Genomic DNA, 15698 nt, shown 5'->3' with positions numbered 1-15698 from the left:
TTGGGGTTTTGGGTGGGGGGTGGGGTTGTTTGAGTTTTTTGGTTGGATGGTTTTTTACCTTTGAGATCCCACAGTCTCTCCAGATGCTTCACAGGCAGACAGATCCATTTGGAAGATCTTCTTAATGACATTGCCATTGTCTCTAACAGAGACATTTGTGCAGTGGTCAAGAATCATCTTCACTTTCTAGAGAAAAGCATTATTTAAAACAATTGCATCCAGAGACATGCATACATTTTAATTATACATTTTCTTCCCTTTAGCAGAAGGAGAATAGTAACTAGAAATTATGGTGCAGGAAACTTCATCAAGGTAATAGAACACTTCCACATACTAATCTGAAAGGCTATTGCACATGGTGTGTAACTAAGGAGCCACACAAAAGAAAGATCTGTCTCTACCATGACCATGCCAAATCACTCACACGGCAGAGGCAAGATGGAATTTTCTTGGACTTTTCTGCCAAATCAGAACCCAAAGAGACAATCTAGCAGAGTAGATGGTCTGCCAGGCTCCCCAACATGTCTTATGCGGGAGAGGAAGGGGGAGCCTAGTAGATGCCTTCACCAGTGTTGTATCAGCAAGATGTCCTCCTTACACAAAAGCATATCTATCTCCTTTGTGCTGCATGTCTAAAGTGACTTGGGGGGGCAGGGTTTCCTGCTCAGAGAAATTAAGGATATTTCACCCCATCAATCCAAGAAACATTTAACCCCTGAATTATCACAGCTCTGTAGTGTAAGTGATAGATAGGCTCATTAAACAAAGAGATTAGCAGGGCCAGTTTCAAAATTGGATTGGACTTCTCCAGGCCTTGTTCTGCTTCACTGTTTCAAGACTAAGGGAATGTCTGAGCTGACAAACTTCAATCCTTGCTATTGCAGAGATGGTGAAAGACCAATTGGTAGAAGAGCTCTACAGAAGGGAGAAAGGATTTGAAAGGAATAACTAGGTTTCTGTTTCCAAAGGATTGTCCATATTTACACTTGCCTTTCCATCATTTATAATTTTAATATTGTGCCAGCGGCGATCTGCAACATTAACTTTTGGTGACAGCTGCAGGAAAAGTTCACCAGAGCTATGGCTCACAGTCAGCGACGGGACACCACCAGAAAGCTCTGCAAAGAGAAGACTCTTCTTGGGTATGCACTAACCATGTTCCCACTCAAACTCTGTTGAAATAACTGTTTCAGTTAGATTTTATTTGAAGGAGTTCTTTATGCAGCTTAAAAAGTCTGACTTCCAGCCACAGTGACACAGGATACAAACTGGGTATACTGGCAAGTTGTTCTGCATTCTCCTTATTCTCTCTCCGTAAGTAAATTACTGAACCTTACTTAAAAAAAACCTCTATCAACTGTAAGTAGAATCTCACCTCCACACAAGCACAAAGAACAAATACTCTTTACGGTGCTAACCTAAAGCAAGGAAATCTTCCTGTTCTCCAGGCTGCCCTCGTGCCACAGGTCCATGGTACAACAGAAGGCCATCAGTGGCTTCGGTGATGAACTCTAAGGAGATGCGGCTCTCAAAGCAAGGCTTAAGAGGAGGGAACCAGGCATAACCATGGCCTCTGAAGCTGTGTTTTGTCTGCTGGCAGTCTGGTCCATGGAAATTTGCAGAACATTTGCATCTAGGAAGAAAAATAAAAGCAAAAATCCCCCATCCAAGCAGAAGTCGCAAAAGGCTCTTCCCACAGTAGGAGTCTCCACTTTAAACACAGGAGCCCATGCTGCATAGGCCATAGCACGGGTTAAGCACTAGCAAAACTCCCATCAAAAAACATTCCCTATTGACCTGTTTATACAAACACAATATAGGTTTAGTTCTAGGTGATAATATGTCTGTGCAAGAATATTCTGTGTATGTCAGAGCCATTACAAAACACATGAAAACCTCTAATCTCTTCATAAAAAATAAAAAGAAACCCACTTATCACTAGGCTTAGTTATCAGCTTGCTTAAAGACTTCATAAGGTTTACAGGGAAATCAGAGGAATCACAGAACAGCAGGTTGGAAGGGACCTCAAGGATTATCTCGTCCAACCTCTCTTGGCAAAAGCACAGTCTAGACAAGATGGCCCAGCATTCTGCCGAGCTGAATCTTAAAAGAATCTCATTCTAAGCTAGTATAGTCCTGTAATTCTCTTCATCTTTAGACTATTTTACCTACGAGATGTCATTTTTTGAGAAAAAGTGAAGCAAGAAATGTGAGGAAGAGATTATTTTGACATAAGTAATATGATTAAAACATTTAATGTCATTAAGGTAGGCTGAGCATTTTGCAGGGTGGCGTTAATGGAACTAGTGCAGCTTGCAAACTTCCCAATGTTTTCCCAGACACTGACAAACCTAGGTACCTACCTGAAAATAGAGGTTTGTTTGCAAGACCAACGCATGAAGTCTAACAAAACTCAGATCTGCCACAGTAAGAAGACATGCAATGATGCCTCCACAAGCTTCCAGTCACCCTCCTTACAGGCTGAACTAGAAGCATTTTGTTTGCACACCAGACAGAGCTTTACCAACCTGTAGCCCAAATCAGTATCCACACAAGTGCCACCATTGAGACAAGGGTTTCTCTGGTATGAGGAGCAGGAGAGGTGAGGGCTCTCCCGAGCTGCACAGCCACATAGGGCATGACTCAGGACTGTCACAGACCCCAGTGAAGTGCCTCCAGCTGTGGTTAGTGTTGGCACATGACTCCATTCATGCTTGCTGATGCATCCGCTGCTATGAGTGCAGTTCGCAGTCACACATTCATCAATGCCAATCTGGGTGATATTTATATCCAGGATGTTTTCCAGCTGTGGAGAACAATCGGTTGTGTTCATGTGACTTTTCCACAGAAAGGAAACTCACAGATGACAGCAGTGAAAATACCAAGCCTTATTTATTTTCAAAACTGGTTGCTGTGCTACTTCCTTCAACATCTACCTCACCCTATCCAGACAAAGGCAGTTCAGCCTGGCATCTGTCAGGAACAAAGCCTTGGTACAAGTCGATTATAGCATGACTAAGCACTTAGAGGACAAAAATATATTCATCCAAAGCTGATAGATATTAATCACTGATGGTTCTAATGGATTATTTACATAGCATCTGAGCTGTATTTTTAATTTAGACTTACTGGGAAGGGTGGGCAGGCATTGGCCAGAGAAGAAATACCTTTCTGGCAAGGGTGAATTGGTAACGCAGCCCTGGTTCTAAACATAACTCGTATTTCAGCCTCTGTGTACCAACAGACACATTTCCAACAAAGTGAGTCATTTAACTCTTATCAATACTTTTTTTGCAAGAGGGTCGGGAACTTCACTAAACTGTGCACATTTCCACCCTGGTTTTCCACCGGACAGTGGTTGTTTTACTGCTTTGCTCTCTTCACTCAGAAAGTTGGAACTTTTGACTGGTTTGTGAGTTTCAGATGCAGAACATTCCTGTGTAGAGGACTAAAAATTGAAGCATTAACCATACAGAAAGGCAACAGCCAAATACATACTTCATAGAGAGTTTTACAGTCTTTTCAATAGGAAAAATATGTTCATATTCCTAAAAGCTCATTGTGTTTGCGTGATTTAATTTGTATTTATAGGCTGGCTTTTAAAACATTCACATTTGAAACTTTCAATGTAAGTGCTAAAGGACTGTTCAGCTTTACTGATTAAAACTATCAATTTTTCTCAGACACTACCCCCTCAGTCACTCTAACTATGCACATTCACTAGGCAATGAGTATTATCTGAATAGACACAATGAGAAGGTGCTGTGGTTTCCTATGTAGTATCAATACTTACCCATGCTTTGGAGGCTGCTACATTGCCATTAAGTTTTTCTGCTTTATAATAAGGTGGACCATAAACTGCAAACCAAACATCAACTCCTGGGGTTTGACTTGGGCTATTTAATACACTGAAAACGTGAACGTTTTCCAGTTGGACTGATATAATTTCTGCAAGAAGCTTCTTCATCTGGTAGTATTTACTCTGTTTTTCAGGGGATTGGGATATGAACTCCTCTGGACTGATATCTGTAACAGAAGTAAAAAGCCTGACAAACTTGTATCTTGCAACTGTTGTAGCAGTAAAAGAGAGGAGCACCACAGAATAAAGACTAAGGTTGCAGAAAATGGACTCAGGAGTATTTTCATTTTTAGGCTCTGAAATGTTCCATGCTGGTTTCTGCTCTTGGTTTGTGTTCTGAAGCTTTTTGACTTTTATCTCTTTTCCTGATTATTTCCTTCTTTTTTTTTTTTTAAAAAAAATTTTTCTTTTAAATCAGAAGCCTATTTAAGAAGATTTTACACACTTTTCCACAAAGTTTGAAACAATTTGGTAAATTTCAGGCAGACATTCGTTCAAGTAAAGATTTTTTGCTGATATACAAATTGCTGTTTTGTTAAAAAGTTGATGTAGAAATCTTTCATCTCCACCTTCTGCATCAGACAAGCATTTCTTGCTGGTTTTTTTCTCCATAGATGATTCTTCATGTGCAGTTTCGGAGGACCATGCAAAGAAAGATGCATTTTCAAACCCTTGCTTAGAAAACTCTCATCCCATGTCTAACAATATTAGAATTCTAAGTAACACAGCAGTAACATTAAAGAGGTAGATTTCAGTATTATGATCCTAGCTTATTTCATACTGCTTACCTTTTATTCGTATAGAACCAGCATTATGGAGGGCATCATCCTTGATTTCCTTCACTACAACTTTTACAGTTGAGACAACATCTGGCCAGACTCCGTCAGTGACTCTGACTCTTACGTTATATGTTCCTGGTGGAGTTCCTTCTTTAATAGTCAGCAAACCTGAGTTATCATTAAGGATAAAGTACCTGTAATAAGAGGTAAGCCATGGAACAGCTATGAGAAGTTCAAAAGCCAAGTAGTGATTATCATTACTGATGTTTTTTCTGATCCACTTCATTTTGGGAAAGCTATCAGAGAAAGCAGACGTGTTCCCTCATGAAGGGACAAAGCAGATCAGAACTTTGTTACATTGCCTTCTGTTGGCTCCTAATATATCCTTCACCAGTATATCCAGAAGGTTTCTTCCTGATCCTATACCATATTAACTGTGTGGGAAGACTCAGGCTACTACAGCCATAACTTAGGAAACAGTGCAAACTCCTAGCTTACATATATCCATTAAGAGTGACACCTCTGCAAAACCTCCGAATGGCACATGTGCATCTCAGCCCTGGTCACAGTCCAGACACTTTGGTGTGAATACATCTAATAGGAGTAAGGTCTTAAAACCAACGGTGACATGGAAACACCAGCTCTCCAGGAACTTGGATGAAGGAGGATAGAAGTTAGCAGGTATTTTTCTGTAGTGGCTCTCTGATACTGATGATGGGTGTGACTGTGAACAGGAATTCCCATCAGGCAATGGGAATTGGGTGGGTTTGGTATGCAGCATTATTTGCTGCAGCCTCACACTCAGAAGAACCTTTGGAGAGCGACACACAAGCTTCTAACCAACAAAATGCTTTTGCACCCTTGTTTTCAGAAAAAGGCACTTTAAATACTTTTTATGGGTTTGTGTGTGGACAAGTTTTCCACATATTTCACACAACTCCCATTTTTCTCTCCAAATACCTTGATGTTTTCCCTTCAAATTGGTAGATCTTGCGATCCCAGTCATCTTCGTCAGGGGCACTGACCTGGCCCAGTACAGTTGTGGGAAGGATACCTAAAACAACACAGCATGTAAGTGGTACAGTCAGACCTCTCACGAATGTATGAACAGGTTGGCCATTCAAGTTCTATTGATTTGTCTGAAGTCTAAAACCTCTACAAAACCACTTGTGATAGTTTCCGAGAGAAGGTGTGCATCAGTTTGCAAACGCCATATGGTGTGCCACTTACTGGGTATTTGCAGTATGGCTACATAGATTTAATGCAACAGGTGACTGCAACGAAAAGGAGTGGAAAGGAAAAAGGAAAAGGAGAGATGTAAGAGGTATTCAGAATTACTAATTTTCACTGTTTTGACTGCAGCATCTTACAAAGTGGTTTAGAGAGGGACTGGGGTTTGGCAGGATAAACAACCAAAATACTGACTGGGTTCTAAAGGGCAAAAAACAATAGCAATTTGGAGGGAATTACAGCAAGAGAAGATGTCCAAACTACAGGAACTAGGCTTATTTTTAGTAGATGGTGAGACTTTGGGATGAGATGGAAAGCAGCATGCATTCTGCTGGTTTTGCATTCTCTCAGCAAGGCTCACAAATTAGTATTTTTCTGTTTTATAAAAGCTCTTTCCAAAGGAAAGGCCCACAGGTATCTGAATTCATAGATCTACTGAGTAAAGAATCAAGGATCACAAAGATGAAGAAAAAAAATGTAGGACTTCACCTTGTGAAAAGGAACAGCATAAACCCTGACAACTGAGGGACTTCATGCAAAAAGGAGAGAAACTGTACTTCACTGGCAATTGTGGCAACATTCACTGGATATTTTGCAGGAGGTAGAATACCAGATACCCTTGACTCCCACGTTATATGAACGTAACATACAATATGACTAGTAGCCTTCTGATTCTGCCTCTCCTTAAGATTTTAGATAGCCAAAGATCTTTTTTTTAGTCCCTCCCAGGGTTCTCAGCATACAGACGCATCACTTGTCAGCAACATTACGAATTTTGTTATTTTTTTTCACCCTGAAACATTAATGCATCTGAAACTGCATCTGAAAGAAACATGCAGAGAATATCAGCCAGCTGTGCTCTTCTGTCAAGGCTGACTCAGTTTCTTCCACAAACCAAATGGCCCAGAGTCCGTGCCTCCCTCACCTACTGCTCTCTGGTGAGGCTTAAGGAAACTTCAGTGGCATCTCTAAGATCTTAGCTTATGTGGAACAGGACAGAGTCCTCCTTTGCATCTCATAGCTGCTCCTTTGGCCTTACTGTCACACTTGGAATCAAGCATCAGGGATTGATTTACCGTCATAGCAGTACATGAGACATTCCATGTAGCCAGCAGCGTGTGGGTGGTCATTTTGGTCTCCAATATTCACGGTCAGTGTGTTGGTGGCGCTCATGGGTGGGATTCCACTGTCTGTGATCAGGATGGGCAGGTAGAACACCTTGTGCACTTCCCGGTCAAAGGTATGCAGCGCGGTGAGCAAGGCACTTCCGTTGTGGAAGTCCTGCAAGTTGAAGTTAGTCAGACTGTCGAAATCACTGAGAAGGTGAAAGGAAAAAGGAGCTCCGTTAGCAGCAGTGTCTCGATCTTTAGCATACAGCAGTGTAGAGGTCTCATTCATTTGGACAGCCTGTGGAGCAGGTGTGTTTTCCCAGACCACTGGGTTATAATGAGCCTCAAACTCTGGCCCATTGTCATTTACATCCTGCAGAGTCACTAAAACAGTGGCACTGCCAGTCAGAAGGGGCTGCCCCATATCAGTGGCAGTGACAATGAGTTGGTACTGTGTCACCGTCTCATGATCCAGAGGTCTTGCAACCATCACCCACCCATCACTAGCCACAGAGAATTGGCCACCTGGATCAGACTTGTTTAGTAGGTGAAAAGAAAACCTTCCATTAAGGCCAGAATCCAAGTCAATAGCAGAAACCTGAACAACTTTGGTGCCAACTGCTGCATCTTCCCCTAGTGCAGCCACTTCATAGAACTGGGGGTAGAAGACAGGAGCATGGTCATTGGAGTCCTCCACATAGATCACACAGTGAGCAATGCTGAAGAAATCCATGTCCTCCGCTTTCACAGTCAAATTGAACACCCTCTCATGGGGCTTCTCAAAGTCAATCCGCTTTCGTAGCCTGATAAACCCACAGTTGTTGACTTCATCCGTATCTATGGAGAACTTGCGATCATTGTCCCCATCAAGGATGCTGAATGTCACCATGGCATTTTCTCCCTCATCTCTGTCCACAGCAGACACCACTGCCACCTCAGTGTTAATACTTGCATTCTCAGAGACAAATGCTGTGTAGATTCTTTGCAAGAAGACTGGAGCATGATCGTTTACATCCGTCACGAAAATAGTGGCGGTGCCTGTCCCAGTGAGCCCTCCTCCATCTCTGGCCTCAACCACTAGTAGGTACTTGTCTTCCTTCTCCCGATCTAGGGACCCAAGCACTGTGTAAATGGTGCCACTAACTGAGTCAATTGAGAACAAGTTCAGATTAATTTCATTTTGGACGTTCTGGATGATGCTGTATGTTAGCACAGCATTCATAGCAGCCTTTGGGTCATCAAGGTCCACTGCTGTCATTTCTGTGACAGGAGTGTCTGCCGGAGAATCCTCAGGGACGTGGCCCATGAAACAGCCGTCCACCACACAGAGGAAAAGGGGTGCATTGTCGTTCACATCCCTCACTTCTATGATCACATCTGCGAAGCCAGTCAGTCCCTCTCCGCCCTCATCTGTTGCAAGAACAAGAAAGCGCCACGTTGATCGCTTCTCACGGTCTAACCTTTTATTTGCGCTGATCTCACCTGTGTTCTCATCAATGCTGAATTCGGTGCTGGCTCCCTGTCCATGCAGGGAATAGTTAATGGCTTTTTGATCAGCCACTTGGTCGGGGTCTGTTGCAGAAACCTGGAACAAGTCACAGCAGGTAAGAGTTTATGTAAAAGAAAAGAGGAAATTATTGTTCTTTTATTGATGGCAGTTGGTATTGTGCAGGCTAAATAAATAGCATGTATTTTAACAGTGAACATCTATCGGTTTGAGTCATTCAGGTCAAGTACTCTTTCAATAAACATCATGCATACCCTAGGGAAACAAAAAGAATCACATTTAGACAGACTAATATATTCTACTTCCCAGTATATTTTGGAAAGATGAGATAGCTGCAAGAAGAACCCAGTGGAAGTAATAACAGATCTGCTAAGCAAATGTTTCTTGTGAAACCCTTTGTGTCTGGATACAAAGGCAAACAGGGTCTGTTTGTCTCTGAGTGAACAGAAAGCTGCAAAACCAGGGTGGCCATACAGCCAAGCTGATTATCGGCACAGGCCAGAGAGAGCTCCCAGCTCCTCATTTGCATCCAGGGATTGTTTAGGAGACTGCTCGCTGGGCCAACGAAGCAGTCCTCATGCCAGGGACTGCTCTAACACCAAAACAACAAAGATGATCGAGTTTGAGCCAAAGAACAATCCCTGGTAATGTTTATTTGGTACTATAAACGTAGCCAAAGAGTCTGTGACTTAAATGCATGAGGTACATGTGACAAACACATTATGCTTATACAGTTACTCAAAATATGTTAACTCTGTTTTGCAAAGGAAAGTGATCACATTTTTCAACATTTAGAATCATAGAATCATTTAGGTTGGAAAAGACCGTTAAGACCACCTGCCCAACCATTATTTATGCTGGTCAAGGGAGCAAGTCCACCATGCAAATTCAACCAGGCTTTCCTTATTCTCTTCTTTACAGAAGGTTGCCAGCTAAATCATAATACCAGGGCTCCATGACACTAAAGAAACTCTCTTTTTGGATTTGTGTGAATGGATGGGATTGGGCTGAACAAAAAAGTCAGGTTTTGCCCTGCTTTGTGCAAACTGCTTTACCTTTAGAATAAGTACAGGTAGATCTGTGAGCTCCTCCAAGACACTGCCCTGGTATTCGTTCTGAGTGAAGACTGGTGCTTCGTCATTCTTGTTGACAACATTGATGATGATAAGAGTGTGGTTTTCCCATTTTCCATCAGAAGCTACAAGCCGGAGCTCATAATGTTGTTCTTGTTCATAATCTAGAGGCTGAGCAATGAAGACAGTTCCAACCTCAGGTTCCACATCAAAAATTCCTTTCACATTTCCTGATGTGATCTGATACCTTAGTTTGGCATTTGCACCTACAATAGAAAGCAAATGATCACTGCCTGTTCACTGTCTGAATACTCAGACCAGCTATACACAGTGGACACGTACCCAAGAGAAACTGTATTTGCCCAGACTGTTACAGTGTGGTGTGGGAGATAAAACACAGCCACAGCCACAAACAGAATGGTCCATGTATGCAATTTGAATGGTTTGTGTTTGCTAAATTGGCGGTTAGGTCTGCATTTGTATTTAGAAATATAATTCGCAGTCACAGACAAGCACCTTTTTATTGACAATGAAGGAATCGTGTGTCTCCAATTTAATGTGCATTCATTTGTCAATAGTAAAATAACAGCCTATCAAAATACTAGAAGCTATTTTTGCTCGATGTTTCCTAAGCCTTCCATTTCAAATGCCAATATTCCTTAACTTTTTGGGTTTTAACCACTGGATGGTGCTAAAATATAACAGAAGTCCCATTTTGAGCAAGAATCATCTCGGAAGAACATTCCAGCTGTACAACAGCAGTTGTTTGATTGCTGCAAAATGTTTAGGAACAAAAAAACATGCTTAAATATTTGAAAAGGGAAAAAAAAAAAGATAACCAACCCCATGATGTTGCATTCCAAGATAGAAACTAATTTACCAAATTAAATAGGTGAACTTCTAGGAGTAGAAAGAATGTTCAGCATTTTAAGTTGTGAGTCAACTGTGGATGAGAAGACTAGAGCAACATGGATGGCAACAAAATGAAAAGGCTGTGCCGAATATTAGTGCTTGGAAGAGCATGGCTGCAGCATGAGTTTGACCATCACTTCCTAGTCACTTTTTCCAATTCTCTGAAGTGCAGCAGCCAGTTTTAAATGTCCTCTTTACTTCTCCAACATAGACACCAAGAGGTACAAGCCACTGAAAGGAACGGTCAACTCCTACCTGCTCCCAGTAACATGTTCCTCTGGTGCTCATTTGGGCTCTATCACCAATGCACCAGCTTGCCTTCTTTTTTTCCAACTTGCTTTCCTCCAGCAAGTTGAGCTGGACCAGCTCATGAAAGGAGCAGAAAGCCATAGCAGAAGCAAAGACAGGAACTGACTGGTGGTGCATGCTGTTGGACTGGCTCAGCCCATCTGGTCTCACCACACTGCAGGGGCAGTTTCACGCCATCAGAGCTGATGTAAGTGTGAACCCAAAAAGAAGATCTGGCTTTCTTTTTTTATGTCCCTTCTCCCTGCCTTCATTTCTGGCCATGTGATCCCACATTTTCCACTGTTTGTCAGGTTCTTCCACAAGCATATTCAACCCACTAACTCACCAAAAAGCACACAGGTTTGAGTTTCTTGCAATAGTAATATGTAAAACTGACTCCCAGGGAGATCTGCAAAGCACAGGAGTCAGCACAAAGCAAGCAGTTGCTCAGGAGTCAGTTACAGTAGGGTTGTGGCTCCAGGTGATTCCGTTCTGCCCCAAAGAGATTGTAGGTTAGCTTAACCTTTGCCCTGTGATCCCGAGCTCCTAATAAAAGGATATGCTCCCATATGCCCAGAATGTCTTTCCTCACTTTTACAAATGTTTGAAATACTTAATAATCTCTTGGATGCATAGATTTGTTTGCCCATGAAGGAAGTAGCCCTACATACAACACACAGTAATACTAAGAGGACTTGGAAAGACACGCAGAACCCACTCACCCTCATCTTCATCATCTGCTGTTGCTGTCACCACAGGACTTCCAACATCCCTGTCCTCATCTATGTTGACCTCATACACTGACCGAGGAAATGCTGGAGCATTGTCATTCACGTCACTGACAAAAATCCTTACATAGGCTGTGTCTAAGAAGGAGATGCAAGAGGAACATGCAGACTAGAAATGGTAGAGGTGGAATACCTTGTCGTATTCCAGGCAGCTCACATACCCCCCAAGTCTAGAAAAATTAAGAAACCCAATCTCTGATATATTTTACCCAATATATAATTCCTTATTAGTTTTACCTGTGTTGGGCTGCCCAGGAACACCAGGTCTGGCAGATTCTGAAGAGTCCTGGGACTGAACTTCAATCAAATAAGAGGCTCTTTTCTCTCTGTCAAAAGATACATGGGTGGAAATGATTCCCGTCTCAGGGTCAATGGTGAAGAACTGGTAATCCTCACTAGCATCTTTCAATATTAAGTAGTGAACCTAAAAAGGAAATAGTTAAGAGAGGCTGCATTTTCCACTTTCATTTGTATGTCCAAGTGCTCTGACCTTCCCCAGTAGCCTTCTGGCTCTGTTTGCAAAGTAGCCACACTCTGAGGAAAGACAGTTCATCTGGACATTATTTTTCTAAGTCTTTTGCCCATTTTGATATAAAACCCCCCAGAATTCTCAAGCAGAAGAACATCTATACTAGTGATATCAAAGCCCACCAACCCCAGTATCTACTCTTCAACAGTTAAGCAGTTAAGAAAGATCACAAATAACAGAAGGACAGAGAATGTATGGAATAACATCTTCCCTGGTGTCTCCCCAGCTTCTAGCAACCCACTGTGATTCTGACCTCAAAAATAACCCAGGGCTAACAGAGTTTGGGTCCTGTTCAACAGGACTGAGCAAATGGAAACCTCCACTGATGAAAGTTGTCCACATTCATCCCTTTAACAAACGTCTGGCTTCCTCCTCTGAAAAAAACACATTTCCACTCCTACCCCCAAGTCATGCCCAAAGCACCACCAGGCACTTCTACGACACAGGTTGCTCTTCAGAAGTTGCAAAATAACAGTTACAGAACAGGAGATCTCTACTAGCCACAGCTGCCTCACAAAAAAGTTAGTAGGATTTTTGGAAAAGGCTCAGGAAATGCACAGAAAATGAGCAGTTTCCTTCGTAACACAGCTTTTTCCTAGGGTTGGGTCATTATGACAGTGACGGTAGAATGCTGGTTTTACCAACCATTTGACCAGTGATGGTGAAATGAAATGTTATTTAATTGACCATATTTATGTGGCTGTGTTTAACTGACCATAATCACTGTCAGTTAAATGCTGAAGTGGCACAAATTTGGAAACATGTCCTGCAGCCACCTCCACTTGTCTTGTCATGGCAGCAACCCTGAGAATCACTCAGCAGTGCTTTGTCACAGTTGCTGGATTAAGATAAGATGCTATGATGCAGGATCCCAAGATTGTGAACAGCATCTTCTCTGCCTGCATTCCATATTATGCACATCGGGCATATGCTAGACAACTGCTTGACAAGTGCTGTATGAAGTGTTTGTGGCTCATTACCCTGTCATCTGTCGTCTGCGTGCTCTCACTAATACTAAAACTTCCCTATTGCGAGGAAAAGAATTGGATGTAAGGTCAAACCTCTCCATGTAGGCCAGAATCCAAGTCTGTAGCTAACACCTGAACCACAGATGTGCCAACATCAGCTCCTTCTGGCACAGACACCTCGTAGTTAGAAGACACGAAGAATGGAACATTATCATTGACATCTGCAAAAGGAGGTGACAGGGACCATGGTAAGAAAATGTTTGAGACCTTTTTTCTCCAAGCAAATTTACATCTAGGGGAAAAAATACAGGGGAAAAAACTCATATTGTTCATAGCAAGAGGCAATTCTGCTTTGGATCTTCCCATTTTCATGGCAGCTGTCAGGAGGCATTTTATAGACATTTTTGAAGGGCCAGTTTCTGACACATTTTCTCCCTAAAACTACTGTGTAGGACCAGGTGAGCACAGGGACAGGCAGGAGAACTATGGCAGCACTGACATGGATCCGTTTAAACTGCCCTGGGATCACATCCTCCTGCTCAACCCATGACTATCAGTCCAGGTTCCTCTTTGTCTGTAAGAGGACTAAACTCAGAAATGCTGCAGTCCCCTACATCTTTTTGCACTTTTCACAGTTTAACAGCCACATTTTAAGAAAGTAATTTTCCTGTGTCATGGCACAATGCCAAAACAGAGGAGCTGTGATGACAGTTCCTCAGATCCATCTGTCTCTATGAAGGGCAGACAAAATTCTTAATACCTCATTCTACAGACCCATAAGCACATACTTAGTTTTACTACTGCCACACGACTCCATTGGTTCTGACACACGACCATTTGCATGACCAGTGCCTTAAATATTTTTTTTTTAAGTTGTGGGTGAAGGCTCCTGTAAATCCCAGTTTTCTTTCTCTCATATAAATAATAGTGTGTGAAAAGTTCTTTTTGAACAGGTTTTTTTTTTCTTATTTATAGAAGAGAATATGCCTTGTTAGAGATAAGTTTCAGCAAATTTGCTGAGCAAGGTAAGAAAAACAAGATGCTATAAAAGAGCACCCTTTTCTGGGTGCTTGTGCACAAATAAAGGACAAATCTGTGTATGAAACTTTCTGGTGGTTATTTCTCTCTTAAAGGTGTCTAACTTGCTTTTTTCCCCCCACTAATGCATACACGTGTGTGTAACCTTTTTTTGTATGAAATACTATGCTATTGAAAAAGGATTTTTGCTTGTGAGCAAAATGAGTTTCTGCCAAATTCTGATACTAATAACTGCACCATAGGAAAAATCTTTTGCGGCAGGGTCCATAATCTACAATAAGGCTTGGGGCCTGACTTGAAGCACTCTTGCTCTACAGACCTGTAGGGGTTTTGCATTGGTGGACTGTGGAAGAGAGGACAATTTTGTGATAAAGTGAAGTAGGGAAGTTGGACTCCCATTCAAATTACCACTTAAGTCTCTCATTTCAATCGTGGTGAGTGAGACAAATGTTTTTGCTGGAGACTTCACTTACTCATATTTTCACCTAAATGTCTACATATCAAAAGTAACTCCACTAATGCTTCAAAAAGCAGTGATTAAAATCAAATTTATAGTTTTACTCTGCAGGAGAAGAGCCTTGCAAAAGATCCTGCCATAAGGAGGGTTGGATCAATTTTTTGAAAACTGCACCTATTGTAAAGACATTTCATTTCTAGAGTTTTAATCTCAGTGTTCAATAGAAAATTCTGAATATAACAAACCCCTCTGAAGAGATACCAAACACAAAGCACAGAATAATTCCAGTAATACTAGTCTTCTTTCAATAGCTTGGGGACATTTACTAGATTTCTCCTATCAAAGAAAGCCTTTCCAATTACATTTATAAAAGCAGGCACTAGTGTTGCATAGACATTCAGACAGCCCATATTTGCATTGTCACATTTCCACATTTGATAGTTATACTTAGAAATTATCTCTAATAGGCCTTTTTAATGACTACATGCTTAGGTGGCTTTCATGGATGTTACCTTAATTTGTGGTGTTACACTAAAAAAGCGAGAATATTGTTCTGAATGAGCTGTTCTAGCAGCAGCAAAGCTTACCTGTTATGTTCACACAAACAGTGGTAAAGGAAGCTAAAGGAGTCATTGCTACATTTTGTGCCCGGACTGTCAGGGTGAAAAACTTAGTTGCCTCAAAGTCAAGTGGTTCAGCGACTAGAAGAGAAGCAGATCCATCAGCTCTGTTTGGCTTCAGATAGAAACGAACTGGCATGTTAGTCTCTGGAACTTGACCCTCCTCCAGATTATATGTAACTCTCGGATCACCAAGAGGGGATGTGGCTTTGATGGTCTGAAGAAGAAAAGAGCCACCACATATATTCATGAAGCACAGGGTTGCAAGTGTTAAATGTTCAGTTTGATGGCAAGAACATATATGCATGTGTGTTCCTCAAAAACATACAGGCCTGTATGACTTGGATAACAGAAAAAACAGAAGCAGCTTACAGAACTGAGCTTCATTTTAGAACATTTAAGTTTGATGCAGATCTTTAATCAACAGTAAATTTACCTGCCATTAAATGTGCCAAGCAAGAACTGCATCACTGGCTAAAGGAACTCCCTCCTCTCCCCTTCTTCCAAAACAAAAGCAATCCAAAAGGACACAATTTCTTCA

General features: G+C 41.7%; 1 protein-coding gene across 1 annotated transcript in view; it reads right to left on the bottom strand.

Moving 5' to 3' along the window:
- The window catches only part of LOC104403451 (neural-cadherin-like), a gene marked incomplete at its 5' end in the record, with an annotated part of 23255 nt that extends 7881 nt beyond the window's left edge, over positions 1–15374 (bottom strand). The window contains 13 exons of the mRNA XM_010011590.1: positions 59–186; positions 991–1118; positions 1419–1633; positions 2529–2806; positions 3794–4026; positions 4648–4832; positions 5599–5692; positions 6945–8562; positions 9540–9823; positions 11480–11623; positions 11783–11969; positions 13136–13263; positions 15125–15374. Of these exons, the coding sequence (XP_010009892.1) occupies positions 59–186; positions 991–1118; positions 1419–1633; positions 2529–2806; positions 3794–4026; positions 4648–4832; positions 5599–5692; positions 6945–8562; positions 9540–9823; positions 11480–11623; positions 11783–11969; positions 13136–13263; positions 15125–15374 (3872 nt within the window). The remainder of the gene's footprint in view (positions 1–58; positions 187–990; positions 1119–1418; positions 1634–2528; positions 2807–3793; positions 4027–4647; positions 4833–5598; positions 5693–6944; positions 8563–9539; positions 9824–11479; positions 11624–11782; positions 11970–13135; positions 13264–15124) is intronic.
- Between the last annotated feature and the right edge of the window lie 324 nt (positions 15375–15698).

The sequence above is a fragment of the Nestor notabilis genome, unplaced genomic scaffold (genome assembly GCF_000696875.1).
Source record: "Nestor notabilis isolate BGI_N333 unplaced genomic scaffold, ASM69687v1 scaffold11333, whole genome shotgun sequence".
In the NCBI taxonomy this organism is placed as follows: domain Eukaryota; kingdom Metazoa; phylum Chordata; class Aves; order Psittaciformes; family Psittacidae; genus Nestor; species Nestor notabilis.
The sequence above is the reverse complement of the archived record's forward strand: the minus strand, read 5'-3'. Positions and strand labels throughout refer to the sequence as shown.